The sequence below is a fragment of the Melanerpes formicivorus genome, unplaced genomic scaffold (genome assembly GCF_026170545.1).
Source record: "Melanerpes formicivorus ecotype bairdi unplaced genomic scaffold, bMelFor1.0.p_v2 SCAF_113, whole genome shotgun sequence".
Taxonomy (NCBI): domain Eukaryota; kingdom Metazoa; phylum Chordata; class Aves; order Piciformes; family Picidae; genus Melanerpes; species Melanerpes formicivorus.
Window position 1 is genome coordinate 326,412 of NW_027142465.1, and position 19,327 is coordinate 345,738.

The window sequence follows — 19,327 nt, forward strand, 5'->3', positions numbered from 1 at the left end:
CTGCGCTGGGGGCTGCGCTTCCTCAGCCGGGAGCAAGGCAAGGCCCGGCCCCGAGAGCCACCTTCCCGCGCCGGGACCCCAGGCGCCTCCCGGGGCACCTCGGGAGGGACAAAGCCGCCGGCAACAGCGGCGGGGACGCGCGGGCCCGGCCCCGGGACACGCCGGGGAGCCGCCGGCCCTGCCCCTCGGCCAGGTGGCTCCTACCGGCCCCTCGCTCCCCTCAGGGAGCCTGGATGGGTCCCCTCCGGCCGCCGGCTCCACTCGGAGCGCCTGGGTCCGCTCGGCGCCCGCGGCTGCGCTCAGCTGCTCGCAGCACTCGGAGCCGGCGGCGGCACTCGGGCTCCCGCCTGCGCTCACCGCTCCCGCTCGCAGCCGCCGGCTCCGCTCAGCGCCCCGCAGCCCCCCGCAGCCCGCCAGGGTTCGGTGCCCTCTGCTCCGCCTCCTTCCCCCAGCCCCGAGGCTCGCAGCCCCTCCGAGCCCGCCGCCTCCCGCCTCCCCTCGCCTCCCCTCGCCCCCCGGCGCCGCCCCCGCCGCACTCACGCCGCTGCCCCGCGCGGCTCCGGCCCATGCTGGCGGCGGGGCCCCCTCGGCCGCCCACTCGCTCCGCCGCGGCGGGGCCCGCCGAGCCCGGGCGGGGGGCGCGGGGCGCATGCGCAACGCCGAGACCACCTCCCCCCCGGAACCCACCCACCCACCGGCCCCGCCGCCACCTGCCCCCGGCACGGCCCCGCTGCGCGGCGGGAGCTGGAAGTGAGCGGGGCCGGGATGGGGGCACCTGGGAGGGGGCCAGAGGGACACTGCCTGGGACCACGAGCGGTGGCCTCGGGGTGCTGCCTGCCCTCCCGAACGGGGACAGGCAGAGGGCGAGTGTGGTGCCAGCACAAGCAGGAGGGGCACAGGGAGACAGAGCAGGGTGAGGACAGCAGGGGCAGGATGCAGACAAGGACAGACATGGGGAGCAGGATGGGGACAAGAACGCCGCGGGCAGGAAAGGAGAACTGGGAGCAGGGCTGTGGACAGGGACACCAGGAGCAGGATGGGGACAAGGACATGGGGAGCAGGACAGAGATGGGGACAGCAGAAGTAGGACCAGCACAGGGACAGCAGGAGCAGAATGGGTGATGGGGGCATGGGGAGCAGGACACGGCTGACAGCAGGAGCAGGGCTGAGGACATGAGGGTGAAGGTTGCAGACAGGCACCAGGAGCAGGATGAGGATAGGGACACTGGGAGCAGGGCTGGACCTCACCTCATTGAGTGCCGTCTCCCTGGGACCCATCCATGGTTTAATTAGTCAGGAGGTGTTGGGTGATCGGTTGGACTTGATGATCTCTGAGGTCTTTTCCAACCTTGTTGATTCTATGATCTATGATCTAAGTCACTGTGGCTTGGGGACAAAGAGGGACGAGCCAAGGGGGCAGTGCAGTGTCACTTGTTGCTGGTGACCCTGTTGTGTGCAGGCCATTTGCTCCCTCGGCCTGTCCCAGTGCTGAGCCCTGGGGAGCTCAAGGCAAGGATGGAACCCCCAGCCCCCATGCTTCAGTTTACCACTCCACGGCCCGGGGGGTGCAGCGCCCAGCACCTGGCGCAGCTCCTTCAGCGGCCGGGGGAAGTTCCGGCTCGGAAGGGGCTGGGGTCGGGGTCCAGCCCTCCGCAGCCCCCGTTCCCAGGGAAGAGCCTTCCCATGGAAAATTCCCAGCCCTCGTGCGTGGGGCCGGGATTTGGGCCACAAGAGCTCGGGGGGGCAGGGGGGTGGCAGCGTTTTCCAGCTGCTGGGAACGGCTGCGTGAGAACCGAATCCTTCCCACGCCGGCCCGGGCCGAGCCCTGCCCCCGCGGCCGGGCTGCAGCCGCCGCAGGGCTCCGAGCTGACAGCCGCCACAGGGCTCCGAGCTGAGAGCCGCCGCAGGGCTCCGAGCTGAGAGCCGCCGCAGGGCTCCGAGCCGCCGGCAGCCGCCGGGCAGCGCAGCGCCATGCTTCGGCTCCCTGGAGAGCAGCGGCGACCAACACCAATGCCCATCGGCACTGCTGCCCCCATAGGGACCTTCCAGCCACGGTATCCAGCCCTGGAGAGCCAGGGGGTGGGATCAGAGCCACCCTGGGGGATGATGGATGTCCCTTCGCTGTGACAAAACTGCCCTGGGACAGAGCAGCCAAGGGCCTGGCTCCGGAGCTGGGGTCACATCCCCTGAGCCCCGGGACGTGCCGAGCAGCACCGAGCCCGCGGCTGCTGCTGTGCTGCAGCCCAGCCAGCAGCAGTGTGGGGCTGGCAGAGCTCCAGGAGCTGCCTGGCCTCAGCCCCAGGGGCCCAGTTGGGTGCTGGGCTGTACTGGAAGGTGCAAAGCACCCCTGGCAAGGCCACGGTGGGCTTGGTAGGGGCATAAGGCAGCTCCTGTGTGTTCCAGGCAGGACTTGAACCCAGCTTCCACAGGGACACAGGGGGAAGGTGAAGCTGGCAAGGTAATGGATGGGGAATGTCCTGGCCCTGTCTGGCAGGAAGGGCTGAGCCCTGGCACCCTGTGCCCTCCTGCTGGGCAGGGGGCTGGGGCTGCACACAAGGGCCATGGGGCAGGAAATCCTTCCCATTTCTGAGCTCCACAGGTGAGCAGGGGCCCAGAGTTACCCCCAGCTTCCACAGAGCCCTGGCAGGCTGCAGGAGGGCTGGACACTGCTCTACCCCTGCCTGTGTTAGCCCAGGCCCTCCCAGTTTCCACAGGCAGCTGGCAGAAGGGTTAGGGTGGGAGTGTGTAGCAGCTGTGCCCTTGGCTTCACCTTCTGATGCAGGGGTGCTGTGTGCCCCAAGCTGTCCTGAGCCTCTCCAAGTGCAGGTTCCCAGAGGTGAATCTGGGGCTGGACCAGTCTGCAGTGGCCACCCCAGCCCGGGGCATCCCAGCAGGGGCAGAACTGGGCCCAGCAGAGCAGGGAGAGAGAGGCTGTCAATGGCTCCAGTGATGTAGAGCAGCCTGATTTTCACAGCACAGCTCAGGAGTGGCCCAGAGGCTGAGTCTGGAGGCAGTGAGGAGCTGGGGCAGGGGACAGAGAACACCAAAAACCTCTCAGGGGAGGAGCAGCTGGTGAGGAAATGTGGCAGGAGCCTAAGAGCTAGCAAGAAATGAAGAAACTCTTAGAGAGTCATGGAAGTGTTTTGGTTGGAAGAGACCTTGAAGAGTGAGTCCAAGCCTGAACCCAGCACTGCCAGGGCACCACCAACCCATGGCCCTCAGCACCACATCTCCAGGGCTCTGAAACCCCTCTAGGGATGGGGACTCCACCACTGCCCTGGGCAGCCTGGGCCAGGCCTTGGCAACCCTCAAGGGGAAGAAATTGTTCCCAACAGAAACATGGAAGGGTAGGGGTTGGAATGGACCCCTGGAGATCATCCAGTCCAACCCCCCTGCTAGAGCAGGTTTGTCTAGATCAGCTTGCCCAGGATCACAATGTCCAGGTGGGTGTTTGAAGTCTCCAGAGAAGGAGACTCCACAACCTCTGTCCAGCCTGGTCCAGTTCCCTGGCACCCTCAAAGTAAAGAGGTTTCTCCTTAAGGTCAAGTGAAACCTCCTGGGTTCTAGCTTGCAGCCCCTTGCCCATCCTAAACCTCCCCTGGTGCAACTCAAGGCCATTTCCTCTTGCTCTGTCACTTGTTCCTTGGGTGAGGACATTGACCTTCACCTCACTCCAACAGGGAGCTGCAGAGAGCAAGGAGGTCTCCCTCAGCCTCCTCTTCTCCACACTCAACCCCCTCAGCTGCTCCTCCCCAGCCCTGCTCTCCAGACCCTTCCCCAGCTCTGTTGCCCTTCTCTGGCCTTGCTCCAACCCCTCAAGGTCCTACTTGGAGTGGTGAGTTGGCTGCTGCAGGGCAGGGGCAGGGTGTCTGGGGGATATGGGGCCCAGGGACAGGGGAAATCTGGGCTGGAGATAGGGAAATCCAAGCAGCAGCTGAGGCAGAGCCTCTCCCAGCGCTGCCTTCTCCCAGCACAACCAGACTGAGCCTGCAAGTTTGTAAGAAACATTTACCAGGGTTCAAAAAATAGGTACACAGAGGTCAAAGCCACACCTGGCTCTTCTCCCCCACCCCTCCAGCATCTCCTCCTTCCTCAGTGGCTGCCCAGCCAGGTGCTCTGCCCAGCCAGGTGCTCTGCCCAAGGCAGCCTGCCCCTGGCAGCAGGAGAGGATGAGCAGCAAGCTGAAAGCAAGTTTAAGCTCAGTCCTTGGCAAACCTGACATTGCAGCTGAGGACAACCTGGAGAGAGCAGATCCAGAGGGAACATCTCCTGCTGGAGGCCACAGGGGCTGGGGACTGACCACACACAAAGCAGCAGCACTCTGGGCTGCTCCCTCCGTGGGGCAGGCTCTGGCTGCACAGTCCATGAATGCCCAGGGGAAACTTCTACAGCCTCCTGAGGAGCAGGTCCCAGGAGGCAGGGCTGGGCAGGGGGGCTGGGGAAGGGCAGGCAGGCAGCAGCCAGGGCTCAGGGCTCACATGGGGTAGTTGAGGACGACGTCCTGCTTGGCCAGCTCCAGCAGCATGGGGTCATCAAAGAACTTGCTGATGCTGACATCCTCGCTCAGGCCCTGCAGGGTGACCACAAAGCCACAGCTCACTCCTCTGGCAGCCAGCAGTGCACAGCCCCTGAGCCACAGGTGGCCACCAAGACACACTGGGCTCCCACACTCCCAGCAGCCTGGGGGCTCCAGAGGAGGGTGGAGAGTTGGCAAGGCACGAGGAGCTCCTCAGCACCTTGAAGACATCTCACAGCCTCTCAGGAAGCTGCAAACATGTGGCTGGTGCTGCTGAGAGCATCTACCAGCTCCCTGCCCTCCCAAAGGGACCTTCCTTCCCTTCGTGGCCCCAGGAGCACCCCCAGCCTCTCAGTCCAGCTCACAAAACCAGCACAGCAAACACCTCTGCTCCTTGCTCTGCAGGGCAGGTGGGGAAAGCCAGGCCCCCAAGGGCTCAGATGGGGCTCAGCAGATGCCACAGGGCCTGCTCTGGGCTGCAGCCACTGCCAGATGAGTCGCTCCTGGGACCACCACAGCATGGGGGGTGAAGAGTGAGGCAAGTCCTGAGGCTCATTGGTTGTGTCTGGGAGCAGAGGGGATGTGGTGTGCCCAAGGGGCAGGGACAGCTCAGCTGGTGGGGCAGACAGACAGAGGGACACTGCAGACACTCCCAGACCTACCTTCCTACGCCTGGTCTTGATCATGAACTCCCTGGCCAGGTGTGGGGCTGGCTGGGGCTCCAGGGGCCGGATGACGATGCTCTTGTCCAAGGGGTCACCAGGCACAATCTGAAACACAGGGCCAGGACATGGGAGACCAGTTCCACCTCCTGGAGACCCTGAACTGCCACAGGAAACCCCCCTGGGCCCTGTGGACACCCCCAGCCAAGGTGTGACAGCCCCAACACCTCATCTGTTCTCCTGGCCAAGCACCTCTCGCCTTCCTCCCCCTGGGGTACTGCAAGACCTCTGGAAACTGCCCACCAGAACCACCCACGTGGGTTCCAGACCTCTGGGTCTGGCTTCTCCCCTGGCATCATCTCTTGAATCCATAGATTCATAGAATCACAGAATGGGTTGGAGTTGAAAGACCTCATCCAGCTCCACCCCCCTGCCATGGGCAGGGACACCTCCCACCAGCCCAGCTGGCTCAAGGCCTCATCCAGCTTTGCCTTAGACACTTCCAGTTGAGGAGGCAGCCACAGCTTCTCTGGACAGCCTGTTGCAGTGCCTCACCACCCTCCTGGGTCAGCACAACCCTCTCCAGAACTCAAGGCACACTTAGTGTTTTCAGAGCTAAGCTTTGGCCTTTTACATCTTGACCTTGAAGCCAGCTCCTGGAGCTCAGGCTGCTGCTGCTGCTGTTCCCACCTGGCTGCACCACAAGCAGCTGTGCACCTCACAGGGGCTGCTCCTGCAAGGCCTCATTTGCCCCAGACACAGAAGTGGCCAGAGGACAGAGCTTTGACCCAAACTCTGCTTTCCATTGGTTTAAAAAGCCTCCTCCAAGAGGCAAAGCTGAAGTGTCCTATGGCTCAGGCCAACCAGTCCAAACCCTGCTCTGAGGCTTCTGCTCCCCAAATGCATCCAAGCAGCTTCTCTTGCCCCCAGACAAGGATCACCTCACCCATATGCTCAGCAGGCAGCAGCATTTAGCTCTCCCTCAAGAGGAGAAGGGATGATGTGACTTGGATCCAAGCTGCTGCACACAGCATCCCCAACATGAGATGCTGCAAGGATGTTCCCCCTGTGCTCCCCCTCCACTGAGAGCCCCTGCCTGGTGCCTGACCCCAGCCCTTCCCTGTCTCACCAGGACTCACCTGCCAGTGGTGGAAGACAGAGAGGGAGAAGGCCTGTCCCTGAGTGTGGGTCCTCAGGTCTGTCTCGAAGCCAAAGGAGTCGATGGCTGGGATGAAGGCTTTGATGGTGTAGAGAGGGGAGCCCGGGATAGGAGCATCCTGCGTCACGTGGCCTCTGCCAACACAGCAGGAGATCAGACCTCATGCCTGCCACAGGGCCCGAGGCACAGCCTGCTTGGCCTTGGAAAAGGGCCCTAGAGATCATCCAGTCCAAGTCCCCTGCAGTGTGCAGGGACATCTGCACCCAGAGCAGGTTGCTCAGAGCCTTGAACGCTACCAGGTGCATCATAACTCCTCTGGGCTGGTCCAGTGCTTCACCATTTCCTCCTCTAATCTAATCTCAGTCTACCTCCTGTCACTCTGAGGCCATTATTCCTTGGCCTGTCAGCACACTCCTGACACAGATTCCTCCCCAGCTCCCCTGCAGGCTGCTCAAAGGCCACCAGGTCTCCAGGCTGAAGAACCCAACCCTCTCAGCCTGGCCTCCCAGCAGAGGGCTCCCAGCCCTGAGGTCATTGCTGTGGCTTCCTCCACTCCAAGTGGGCCATGTCCTTACACTGGAGGCCCCAGAGCTGGGGCAGCTCTCTAGATGGGGTCTCATGTCTCTTTACACCATTTCCTCTCTGACACTCAGGGATTAACCAGGCACCAGCCAAGGGCAGCCTGCGACCCTGGACACCCCCTACTCACACACCACAGGGGCTGGGATGGGTGCAGGAAGCTTTCAGCTGTCACTTGGCAGGGATTTCCCCTCCTCCCCTTGCTCCACAAGCAGTGCTGGGACTGTGAACACCTGCAAACAACCAGCCCCTGGGAGTGCTGGTGGATAACAACATCTCCATGGGGCAGCAATGTGCCCTGGTGGCCAAGAAGGCCAATGGGGTCCTGGGCTGCATTCAGAGGAGTGTGGCCAGCAGAGCCAGGGAGGCTTCCTCTCCCTCTCCTCTGGCCTGGTGAGGCCACACCTGGAATATTGCATCCAGCTCTGGGCTCCCCAGCTCAGGAGGGACAGGGATCTGCTGGAGAGAGTCCAAGGGAGGCTCCAAGGATGCTGAAGGGACTGCAGCACTGCCTGGGGAGGAGAGGCTGAGAGCCCTGGGGCTGTTCAGTCTGCAGAGGAGAAGGCTGAGAAGGCATTTAATAAATGTTTATAAATATCTGAGGGCTGGGGGGCAGGAGGGAGGGACAGGGCCAGGCTCTGCTCAGCTGCACCCTGTGATAGAACAAGGGGCAACGGATCTAAACTCCAGCACAGGAGGTTGCAGCTCAGCATGAGGAGGAACTTCTGCACTGTGAGGGTCCCAGAGCCCTGCAGCAGGCTGCCCAGAGAGGTTGTGGAGTCTCCTGCTCTGGAGCCTTTCCAGCCCTGTCTGGATGTGTTCTGTGTGCCCTGTGCTGGATTCTATGGCCCTGCTCTGGCAGAGGGTTGGACTGGATGATCTTTGGAGGTCTCTTCCACCCCCTAGGATCCTGGGATCCTCTGATCCCACCCCAGCAGGCAGCAGCTCACCTCCTCCTGGCCAGCACTGTGTACACCGCGGACACGCAGTCGGCAGGGGCCTGCACCTCCACGAAGTAGTAAGGCTCCATCAAACGAGGGGTGGCCTGGGAGGGAAGAGGGACACAAAGCACTGAGCCTCCAGCAGCTCCCACACCTTTTGATTCCAGTCAGAGTCAGGGACTGGCACACTTGAGTCTAACACAGAGCCTGACCTGGGATGAAAGGGCTCCTGCTGCCCCAAGGCTGCCCAAACCAGCCCCAAACACTGGGAGGAGCTTTTCTCCATCACAGAGCCACAACCACAGAACTTCAGGGGCTGGAAGGGACCTCAAAAGCTCATCCACCCCAACCCCCCCTGCCAGAGCAGGATCACCTAGAGCAGATCACACAAGAACACATCCAGGAAGGTTTTGAATATCTCCAGAGAGGGAGACTCCACAACCCCCCTGGGCAGCCTGTCCCAGGGCTCTGTCAACCCTCACAGGGTAAAAGCTTTCCCTCCTGTTTCCATGCCAGTTCCCACACCTCACCTTCCACCCATCCTTCTGGCCAGGGGCCCCTCTGCCCCACACCCACCCCTCCAGCAAGCCACACAGCAGCAAAAAGAGGAAGCAGAGCAGATGCCCTGCACAAGCTTCCAGCCAGCCTGCAACCTCCTGGACCTGCTCTGCTAGTCCCCGGGGCGCTGGAGGTGCTGCCAGGGGAAGGATTCCCTCTAAAGCCACAGCCCCCGGGGCGGACAGAGCCGCTCAGGGCAGACAGAGCTGCTCAGGGCTTCTGGGGTGGACAGAGCCACTCAGGGCGGACAGAGCCGCTCAGGGCAGACAGAGCCGCTCAGGGCAGACAGAGCCGCTCAGGGCAGACAGAGCCGCTCAGGGCAGACAGAGCCGCTCAGGGCGGACAGAGCCGCTCAGGGCAGACAGAGCCGCTCAGGGCAGACAGAGCTGCTCAGGGCTTCTGGGGTGGACAGAGCCACTCAGGGCGGACAGAGCCGCTCAGGGCGGACAGAGCCGCTCAGGGCGGACAGAGCCGCTCAGGGCGGACAGAGCCGCTCAGGGCGGACAGAGCCGCTCAGGGCAGACAGAGCTGCTCAGGGCTTCTGGGGTGGACAGAGCCACTCAGGGCGGACAGAGCCGCTCAGGGCAGACAGAGCCGCTCAGGGCAGACAGAGCCGCTCAGGGCAGACAGAGCCGCTCAGGGCAGACAGAGCCGCTCAGGGCAGACAGAGCCGCTCAGGGCTTCTGGGGTGGACAGAGCCACTCAGGGCGGACAGAGCCGCTCAGGGCGGACAGAGCCGCTCAGGGCAGACAGAGCCGCTCAGGGCAGACAGAGCCGCTCAGGGCGGACAGAGCCACTCAGGGCGGACAGAGCCACTCAGGGCGGACAGAGCCGCTCAGGGCGGACAGAGCCGCTCAGGGCGGACAGAGCCGCTCAGGGCAGACAGAGCCGCTCAGGGCAGACAGAGCCGCTCAGGGCAGACAGAGCTGCTCAGGGCTTCTGGGGTGGACAGAGCCACTCAGGGCGGACAGAGCCGCTCAGGGCAGACAGAGCCGCTCAGGGCAGACAGAGCCGCTCAGGGCTTCTGGGGTGGACAGAGCCACTCAGGGCGGACAGAGCCGCTCAGGGCAGACAGAGCCGCTCAGGGCGGACAGAGCCACTCAGGGCGGACAGAGCCGCTCAGGGCGGACAGAGCCGCTCAGGGCGGACAGAGCCGCTCAGGGCGGACAGAGCCGCTCAGGGCAGACAGAGCCGCTCAGGGCTTCTGGGGTGGACAGAGCCACTCAGGGCGGACAGAGCCGCTCAGGGCAGACAGAGCCGCTCAGGGCAGACAGAGCCGCTCAGGGCTTCTGGGGTGGACAGAGCCACTCAGGGCGGACAGAGCCGCTCAGGGCAGACAGAGCCGCTCAGGGCAGACAGAGCCGCTCAGGGCGGACAGAGCCACTCAGGGCGGACAGAGCCGCTCAGGGCGGACAGAGCCGCTCAGGGCGGACAGAGCCGCTCAGGGCGGACAGAGCCGCTCAGGGCGGACAGAGCTGCTCAGGGCTTCTGGGGTGGACAGAGCCACTCAGGGCGGACAGAGCCGCTCAGGGCAGACAGAGCCGCTCAGGGCAGACAGAGCCGCTCAGGGCAGACAGAGCCGCTCAGGGCTTCTGGGGTGGACAGAGCCACTCAGGGCGGACAGAGCCGCTCAGGGCAGACAGAGCCGCTCAGGGCAGACAGAGCCGCTCAGGGCGGACAGAGCCGCTCAGGGCGGACAGAGCCGCTCAGGGCGGACAGAGCCGCTCAGGGCGGACAGAGCCGCTCAGGGCGGACAGAGCCGCTCAGGGCGGACAGAGCCGCTCAGGGCGGACAGAGCCGCTCAGGGCAGACAGAGCCGCTCAGGGCAGACAGAGCTGCTCAGGGCTTCTGGGGTGGACAGAGCCACTCAGGGCGGACAGAGCCGCTCAGGGCAGACAGAGCCGCTCAGGGCGGACAGAGCCACTCAGGGCGGACAGAGCCGCTCAGGGCTTCTGGGGTGGACAGAGCCACTCAGGGTGCCTGGGGCAGACAGAGCTGCTCAGGGCCCCCAGGGCGGACAGAGCCACTTGGGGCGGACAGAGCCACTCGGGCCCCCGGGGCGGACAGAGCCTCTCAGGGCAGACAGAGCCGCTCTGGGCTCCTGGGGCAGACAGAGCCGCTCAGGGCCCCCGGGGCGGACAGAGCCTCTCAGGGCAGACAGAGCCACTCAGGGCCCCCGGGGCAGACAGAGCCGCTCAGGGCAGACAGAGCCACTCAGGGCCCCCGGGGCAGACAGAGCCTCTCAGGGCAGACAGAGCCTCTCAGGGCCCCCGGGGCAGACAGAGCCGCTCAGGGCAGACAGAGCCACTCAGGGCCCCCGGGGCAGACAGAGCCGCTCAGGGCAGACAGAGCCACTCAGGGCCCCCGGGGCAGACAGAGCCTCTCAGGGCAGACAGAGCCACTCAGGGCCCCCGGGGCGGACAGAGCCTCTCAGGGCAGACAGAGCCTCTCAGGGCCCCCGGGGCAGACAGAGCCTCTCAGGGCAGACAGAGCCACTCGGGGACCCCGGGGCAGACAGAGCCGCTCAGGACAGACAGAGCCACTCAGGGCCTCCAGGGGCGGACAGAGCCTCTCAGGGCAGACAGAACCACTCAGGGCCCCCGGGGCAGACAGAGCCTCTCAGGGCAGACAGAGCCTCTCAGGGCCCCCAGGGCGGACAGAGCTGCTCAGGGCTCCCGGGGCAGACAGAGCTGCTCAGGGCAGACAGAGCCACTCAGGGACCCCAGGGCAGACAGAGCCGCTCAGGGCAGACAGAGCCGTGCAGGGCCACCCGAGGCAGACAGAGCCACTCAGGGCAGACAGAGCCACTCAGGGCCCCCAGGGCAGACAGAGCCACTCAGGGCCCCCGGGGCAGACAGAGCCTCTCAGGGCAGACAGAGCCACTCAGGGCCTCCAGGGGCGGACAGAGCCTCTCAGGGCAGACAGAGCCACTCAGGGCCCCTGGGGCAGACAGAGCCTCTCAGGGCAGACAGAGCCACTCAGGGCCTCCAGGGGTGGACAGAGCCTCTCAGGGCAGACAGAGCCTCTCAGGGCCCCCGGGGCAGACAGAGCCGCTCAGGGCAGACAGAGCCTCTCAGGGCAGACAGAGCCTCTCAGGGCCCCCGGGGCAGACAGAGCCGCTCAGGGCAGACAGAGCCTCTCAGGGCCCCCAGGGCGGACAGAGCTGCTCAGGGCTCCCAGGACAGACAGAGCCACACAGGGCAGACAGAGCCGCTCAGGGCCCCCTGGGCGGACAGAGCCGCTCAGGCTGCGCTGCTGGGAGCTGCCAGCACAGGAGGCTGAGGCTGGGGGGGTCCAGCTCGGTGCTCACCATGAGGAAGGCAGAGTAGACCACCCTGCGAGCCGTGGGGATGATCTGGCCCCCGCCGCGGTGCAGAGGCTCCTGCGCGATCACCGCGTCCAGGATCTTGAACTTGACGTTGCGGATCACTGCGGGAGGCAGAGAGCACAGCGACTCACCCCCGGCACGGCCCCGGCCACCCCCACCCCCGGGGCAAGCAGCCACGGGCCTGGAGCCACCACAGCCTCTCCTGCATCTAATGCCAGCAGGGAGGGCACGGCCAGGGCCCAGCCCTGCCTGTCCAACACGGAGCAGGCAGAGGCTTATCGTGCAGGGGGCCCTCTGGCCTGGCTGCACCTCAGCTGGGGGAGCCACAGTGCCAGCTGGCAGGGCAGGTCACAGCAACACATCCAGGTGGGTTTGCAAAGTCTCCACAGAAGGAGACTCCACGACCCGGAGAAGAGGAGGCTCAGGGGAGACCTTCTTGCTCTCTGCAACTCCCTGCAGGGAGGTTGGAGCCAGGTGGGGGTTGGTCTCTTCTGCCAGGCAAGCAGCACCAGAACAAGAGGACACAGTCTCAAGCTGTGCCAGGGGAGGCTTAGGCTGGAGGTGAGGAGAAAGTTCTTCCCAGCAAGAGAGATTGGCCACTGGGATGTGCTGCCCAGGGAGGTGGTGGAGTCCCCATCCCTGGAGGTGTTTAGGAAGAGCCTGGATGAGGCCCTTGGAGCCATGGTTTAGTTGATCAGGTGGTGCTGGGTGAGAGGTTGGACTGGATGATCTTGAAGGTCTCTTCCAACCTGGTTATTCTATTCTATTCTATTCTATTCTATTCTATTCTATTCTATTCTATTCTATTCTATTCTATTCTATTCTATTCTATTCTATTCTATTCTATTCTATTCTCACCTCTCTGGGCAGGTTGCTCCAGGGTTCCAGTACCCTCACACCAAAGAAGTTTATAGGCAGACACCAAGTGTCAGCACCTGGGGGGCATCTACAGCCAGAGAAAAGGGGGAGGTTCAGTTCCATGCCTTGTCAGCCCCCCTGCTCTGCCCTGCTGAGACCACATCTGGAGCAGTGTGTCCAGCTCTGGCCTTCCCAGTTCAAAATGGACAAAGAACTGCTGGAGAGAGTCCAAGGGAGGCTGTGAGGATGATGAAGGGACTTGAAGATCTGTCTGATGAGGACAGGCTGAGAGCCCTGGGGCTGTTTAGCTTGGAGAAGAGAAGGCTGAGAGGGGAGGTGTTTAAGGCCAGGCTGGCTGAGGCTCTGGCCAGGCTGATCTAGTGTGGGGTGTCCCTGCCCATGGCAGGGGGGTTGGAGCTGGCTGATCCTTGTGGTCCCTTCCAACCCTGACTGATTCTGTGATCTAAGGGGTGGATGTCAGGAAGGGGTCAGGCTCTTTTCACTGGTGCCCTGTGACAGAACACAATGGACACAAACTGGAACCCAGGAGATTCCACTTCAACATGAGGAAAAACTTCTTTGGAGTGAGGGTGCTGGAGTCCTGGAGCAGGCTGCCCAGAGAGGTTGTGGAGTCTCCTCTGGAGACTTTCCAGACCCACCTGGATGTGTTCCTGTGTGACCTGCCCTGGGTGATCCTGCTCTGGCAGGGGGTTGGACTCGGCCTGTGGAGGTCCCTTCTAACCCCTACTATTCCATGATCCTCAGAGCTGTCCCCAGCTGTGGTGTGAGAAGGGACCTGACCACTGAGGGACTGCACCAGTGAAACCAGCTCAACCCTTAGAAATGACAGAATTCAGCCCAGCAGCTCCACTTCCCCCCAGGTCCTACTTACATTCATCACAGAGAGGCCCTTCCCTGGTCCCCCACTGAAATCCCTGCACGATGCTGTCCTTCACAGAGCCCAGCAGGGACTTGTCCACCTACAGACAGACAGACAGACTGCTTCAGACACCCAACCTGCATCACAAGGCATCAACAGCCCCCAGTGCTCAAAAGCCAGTTCCTAGAGGAGCAGCAATGACCCCTGGCACCCCAGTGCCCATTCCTCTCTCTCACGGCTCAGGAGCATCACCTGCAGAGCTTGGCACCTAGAGTCCAGCCCAGAGAGAAACTCAGAGGCCACATTTTGGCAATCCTGGAAGGCAGGGCCGCTTGACTGCCAGTTGTGAGGATGTTTGCCCCAAGAGCAATGCCTGCAAAGCACCAGGCAAGGTGCTGGCCGAGTGCAGGAGTGTGGAGGAGAAAAGCACAGAGCGTGGTGGAGGAAGTCCAGCAGGATAAGGATCTGGCAAGCCAGGGAGCACTGCAACAGCATCAGGGCCTTGCTGCAGGTTCTGGCAGGGGTGGGTGGTCACCTCTTGGCATCACAGGCCAAACCTCTCACTGAAATGTGACCTCCCTGCCTGTGTTTCTCACCTCTGAGGGCAGAGTATCATCGACCAGGATGTTGGGGCCGGTGGCGTCTGGCCCGAAGGCCCAGATGGAGCGGGCAGCCAGCAGATCCCAGTCGTACTTGGTCTGGAAGAACTCCCCCAGCTTCTTCCTGATCAAAGGAGGAGGGAAGGGATTTCAGGAAACAAGGCTCTGACCTGCACTCACAGCACTGTTTATCACCCTGCTCCCTTCAGGCATCAGTTGGCTTCAGCTTTTCACCTGGAGCATCTCATCTGCCGAGGGCCAAACCTGATGGGGCCCTGAGCAGCCTGCCCTAGTCGGAGGTGTCCCTGCTCACTGCAGGGGGCTTGGACAAGGCTAAGGGCAAGGTCCTGCAGCTGGGGCAGGGCACTGATATAGGCTGGGCAGGGACTGGCTTGAGGGCAGCCCTGGAGAAAAGGCCTTGGGGGTGCTGGGGGAGGAGAAGCTCAACAGGAGCCAGCAGGGAGCACTTGCAGCCCAGAGAGCCAAGCAGAGCCTGGGCTGCAGCAAGACAAGTGTGGCCAGCAGGGCCAGGGAGGGGATTCTGCCCCTCTGCTCCACTCTGCTGAGACCACACCTGGAGCTCTGGGGCCAGTGCTGGAGCCTCTGTGCCAGGAAGGATCTGGAGGGGCTGGAAGGTGTCCAGAGCAGGGCCAGGAGGAGGAGCAGAGGGCTGGAGCTGCTCTGCTGTGAGCACAGCCTGAGGGAGTTGGGGTTGTGCAGGCTGGAGAGGAGAAGGCTCCCAGGAGACCTCATTGTGGCCTTGCAGGATCTGCAGGGGGCTGCAAGAAAGCTGGGGAGGGACTTTTGAGGGTGTCAGGGAGGGATAGGACTAAGGGGAATGGATGGAGCAGAACTAGAAGTGGGGAGATTGAGAATGGGTGAGAGGAAGAAGTTGTTCCCCAGGAGGGTGGTGAGAGCCTGGCACAGGCTGCCCAGGGAGGTGGTGGAAGCCTCCTGCCTGGAGGTGTTTGCAGCCAGGCTGGAGGTGGCTGTGAGCAACCTGCTGTGGTGTGAGGTGTCCCTGCCCATGGCAGGGGGTTTGGAACTGGCTGAGCCTTGGGGTCCCTTCCAGCCCTGACAGCTCTGTGATTCAAAGATGACCTTCAAGGCTCCCTTCCAACCCAGTGCATTCTGGTGGCGGGGGAAGATGCTCCTGGAGTAGCTGGGAGCAATGCTGGGGCCAGGAGCCCTGTCTAGAGGCTGCTGCTGAGCACTTGGCAGATCTCTGCCTTCCCTTTATTCCCCAAAACATTTGCTTCTAGAAGGGTTCCTGCCCTGCCCAGATCTGCTGTACCTGTTCCACGTTATCTGCACCACTTCATTTTCAATGTCCTCTGCCAGTCCTTTCTCCAGAGGCTCAGCAATCATGGTGATCTTGTTCCTGAGAACAGAGGCAGCTGCAGTTAGCTCCTGGGGTGATGGAAGTGGGAGGAGCTGGCAGGACTGCAGGGGCTGCACTGCCTCCATCCCAGCTGGGGAGCTGAAGCCACCCATGGCCCTCACTGCCTCCCTCCCAGCTGGGGAGCTGAAGCCACCCATGGCCCTCACTGCCTCCACCCCAGCTGGGGAGCTGAAGCCACCCATGGCCCTCACTGCCTCCACTCCAGCTGGGGAGCTGAAGCCACCCATGGCCCTCACTGCCTCCACCCCAGCTGGGGAGCTGAAGCCACCCATGGCCCTCACTGCCTCCCCTCCAGCTGGGGAGATGAAGCCACCCATGGCCCTCACTTGTGAGGACAGCTCAGACACTCTACCACTGCCCTCTGAAGTCTGCCCACCTCCAGCACAGCTCCATCCCCCCTGTCAGATGCCCAGGGCTGCAGGAGGAAGCCCATGGAGCACCCAATGTGTCTGTCAGAGCCACCACTCACCATGGCCCACACACACAAGATATTGCCTTGGGTAACCCCCACCAAGCTGCCCCCCCAGAGACCAACCCAAGCCTGGAACCTTTCTCCCTCCCAAACCCAAGGGGAGACTCCACCAGGGCAATGCAGACCCAAGAAACCACCCAGGAAAGCTGCCTTCAGCATGCTACACATCATCATTGCCCTGCCACTTCAGGCACTGAGAGGTCCTCTGCTCCTGGCTTTTCCCCTTGCTCAATCAAGCCTCTGCTCCCTCACAGCTTGCCCTCTCTCCAACACATGCTGAAGGAAGCAGATGAGACCAGGCTGGAAGGCTCCAGGGCACCACCAAGCAACACAAAAACACCCACAGAAGGTTTGCTCATGAAGTGTTTGGATGTGTTGGGATCCCAGAGCAGGTGCCAAAGAGCCCAGGGCTGCCTTCAGGCACCTGCTCTGGGATCCCAACACATCCCCCAGCCACACAAAAGAGCTGGAAATGGGCAAAACTGGGCTAAAAGATGATGTGCCCAGGCCCCAGCTTGCCCACAGGCTCTTACTTCTTGTTGGGTGTCTCAGCAAAGCACTTCAGGGATGATGTCTCCACCACTGTCTCACAGAAGGTCACCACAGGATCAGCAACCTGCAACAACAGCCAAGAGGTTTGGGAGGGTCTCCAGGACTTCCCTTTGGGGCTAGGGGTGAAGTGAAGCAGGGGCAAAAAAGAAAGGTGGCTTCAGCTGCCAGTGTTTGGATCCCCACTGGATATGGACCCCACTGGGGCCTGCACAAGGTGCTTGGGTGCCTCCTGCATTCCATTATGGAATGGAATGGAATGGAATGGACCAGAGCAGGTTGGAAGAGACCTTCAAGATCATCATATCCAACCTATCATCCAGCACCACCTAACCAACTAACCCATGGCACCAAGCACCCCATCAAGTCTCCTCCTGAACACCTCCAGGGATGGGGACTCCACCACCTCCCTGGGCAGCACATCCCAGTGGCCAATCTCTCTCTGTGCAGAACTTCTTCCTCACCTCCAGCCTAAACCTCCCCTGGCACAGCTTGAGACTGTGTCCTCTTGTTCTGCTGCTGGGTGCCTGGGAGAAGAGACCAACCCCCACCTGGCTCCAACCTCCCTGCAGGGAGTTGCAGAGAGCAAGAAGGTCTCCCCTGAGCCTCCTCTTCTGCAGGCTAAGCAACCCCAGCTCCCTCAGCCTCTCCTCCCAGGGCTGTGCTCCAGACCCCTCCCCAGCTTTCTTGCCCTTCTCTGGACACCTTCCAGCAGCTCAACCTCTTTCCTAACCTGAGGAGCCCAGAGCTGGACACAGGACTCAAGGTGTGGCCTCAGCAGTGCAGTGTACAGGGGCAGAATGACCTCCCTGCTCCTGCTGGCCACACTCTGCCTGCTGCAGGCCAGGATGCCATTGGCCTTCTTGGCCCCCTGGGCACACTGCTGGCTCATGTTCAGCTGCTCTCCACCACTACCCCCAGGTCCCTCTCTGCCTGGCTGCTCTCAGCCACTCTGCCCCCAGCCTGTAGCACTGCCTGGGGTTGCTGTGGCCAATGTGCAGAACCTGGCACTTGGATGTGTTCAATCTCCTGCCCTTGGCCTCTGCCCATCTGCCCAGCCTGGCAAGGTCTCTCTGCAGAGATTCTCTACCCTCAGCTCCTGCCCCCAGCTTGGTGTCATCTGCACATTTACTGCTGATGGACTCAATGCCCTCATCCAGATCATCAATGAAGATGTTAAAGAGCACAGGGCCCAGCACTGCTCCCTGGGGCACACCACTGGTGCCTGGCTGCCAGCTGGCTGTGGCACCATTCACCACCACTCTCTGGGCTCAGCCTCCAGCCAGTTCCTAACCCAAAATGGGGATAGTTAGAGATCTGCTCAGCCACCTGGATCCCCACAAGTCCATGGGACCAGATGGGATCCATTCTAGGGTGCTGAGAGAGCTGGCAGATGAGCTGCCAAGCCGCTCTCCATCATTTGTCAGCAGTCCTGGCTCACTGGAGAGGTCCCAGAGGGCTGGAAGCTGCCAAGGTGGTGCCCAGCCACAAGCAGGGCAGGTTGGATGAGCCAGGGAATTCCAGGCCTGGCAGCCTGACCTCAGTGCCAGGCAAGATCATGGAACAGTCATCCTGAGTGCAATCACACAGCACTTAGAGCATGGCCAAGGGCTCAGGCCCAGCCAGCATGGGTTTAGGAAGGGCAGGTCCTGCCTGACCAACCTGAGCTCCTTCCATGCCCAGGTGATGCCTGGTGGCTGTGGGGCAGGCTGTGGATGTGGTCTGCCTGGACCTCAGCAAGGCCTTTGCCACCATCCCCCAAAGCAACCTCCTGGCCAAGCTGTCAGCCCCTGGCTGGGACAGCAGCTCTCTGAGCTGGGTTAGGCAGCCTTGGGCTGCCCTTGGCCTCCTGTGCTGGCAGTGCCCATTGCTGGCTCCTGTCCAGCTTCTCCCCCACCAGCACCTCCAACTCTTTTCCCTGCAGGGCTGCTCTCAACCTCATCATCCCCCAGCCTGGACTGATATCCAGGGTTGCCCCAACCCAGGTGCAGGACCTTGCCCTTTGCCTTGTTGAACCTCCTAAGACCTCCTCATTCCACCCCTCCAGGTCTCTCTGGATGGATCCCATCCCCCCACTCCCATCCCCCACACCACTCAGCATGGTGTCACCTGCAGATATGCCTTGAGGACACTTCCAACTTCCAGCTCCTTTCCCTTTCAGAGGTTCCTGCCACCCAGCAGCTTGATGTGCATGAACAGAGCAGCACATGTGCAAGGACGTTGGCTGCAGAGGCTGTGTGCACAAATGCAGAGCTCTGCCAGTAGATGTAGGTGCAGCATCAAGTTCTCAGCCTCCACACACTCAGCCTGAGCCTCTTCCTGGATCCATGCAACCTTGTTCTGCAGAACTGGAGCTTTGTTATGCAAGGGATGCTGTGGAGGGGCTATCAGCTTGCTCAGGAGGCAAAGGCTACTTTCTCCCTGCTGGTTTTTTCCCTTCATAGTATCCTAGTACCAGTCAGTGTTGGAAGGGACCACAAGGATCAGCCAGCCCCAACCCCCCTGCCATGGGCAGGGACACCCCACACTAGATCAGCCTGGCCACAGCCTCAGCCAGCCTGGCCTTAAACACCTCCAGGCCTGGGGCCTCAACCACCTCCCTGCACAACCCAGTCCAGGGCTTCACCACTCTCATGGGGAAGAACTTCCTCCTCCCCTCCAGCCTCAATCTCCCCACCTCCAGCTTCATTCCATTCCCCCTAGTCCTATCACTGCCTGAGAGCCTGAGCAGTCCCTCCCCAGCCTTCCTGGAGCCCCCTGCAGATCCTGGAAGGCCACAATGAGGTCACCTCAGAGCCTTCTCCTCTCCACACTGAACAGCCCC

The 19,327-nt window shown here is 62.2% G+C and overlaps 2 protein-coding genes across 3 annotated transcripts in view; both read right to left on the reverse strand.

Annotated features, from left to right (window-relative positions):
- Window positions 1-1,540, reverse strand: part of GJC1 (gap junction protein gamma 1) — a 43,146-nt gene extending 41,606 nt beyond the window's left edge. The window contains 1 exon segment of the mRNA XM_068167127.1: window positions 1,249-1,540. The gene's annotated coding sequence lies outside the window, so the exon portion shown is untranslated.
- Window positions 1,541-3,994: 2,454 nt separating this feature from the next.
- Window positions 3,995-19,327, reverse strand: part of EFTUD2 (elongation factor Tu GTP binding domain containing 2) — a 48,187-nt gene continuing 32,854 nt past the window's right edge. For both annotated transcript variants that reach the window (XM_068167201.1, XM_068167202.1), the window contains exons 20-28: window positions 16,488-16,570; window positions 15,375-15,461; window positions 14,078-14,204; window positions 13,494-13,581; window positions 11,726-11,844; window positions 7,867-7,961; window positions 6,318-6,471; window positions 5,179-5,286; window positions 3,995-4,570 (exon numbers count right to left, since the gene is read on the reverse strand). In XM_068167201.1, coding sequence (XP_068023302.1) covers window positions 4,475-4,570; window positions 5,179-5,286; window positions 6,318-6,471; window positions 7,867-7,961; window positions 11,726-11,844; window positions 13,494-13,581; window positions 14,078-14,204; window positions 15,375-15,461; window positions 16,488-16,570 — 957 coding nt within the window. In that variant the 3' untranslated portion in view covers window positions 3,995-4,474. The remainder of the gene's footprint in view (window positions 4,571-5,178; window positions 5,287-6,317; window positions 6,472-7,866; window positions 7,962-11,725; window positions 11,845-13,493; window positions 13,582-14,077; window positions 14,205-15,374; window positions 15,462-16,487; window positions 16,571-19,327) is intronic.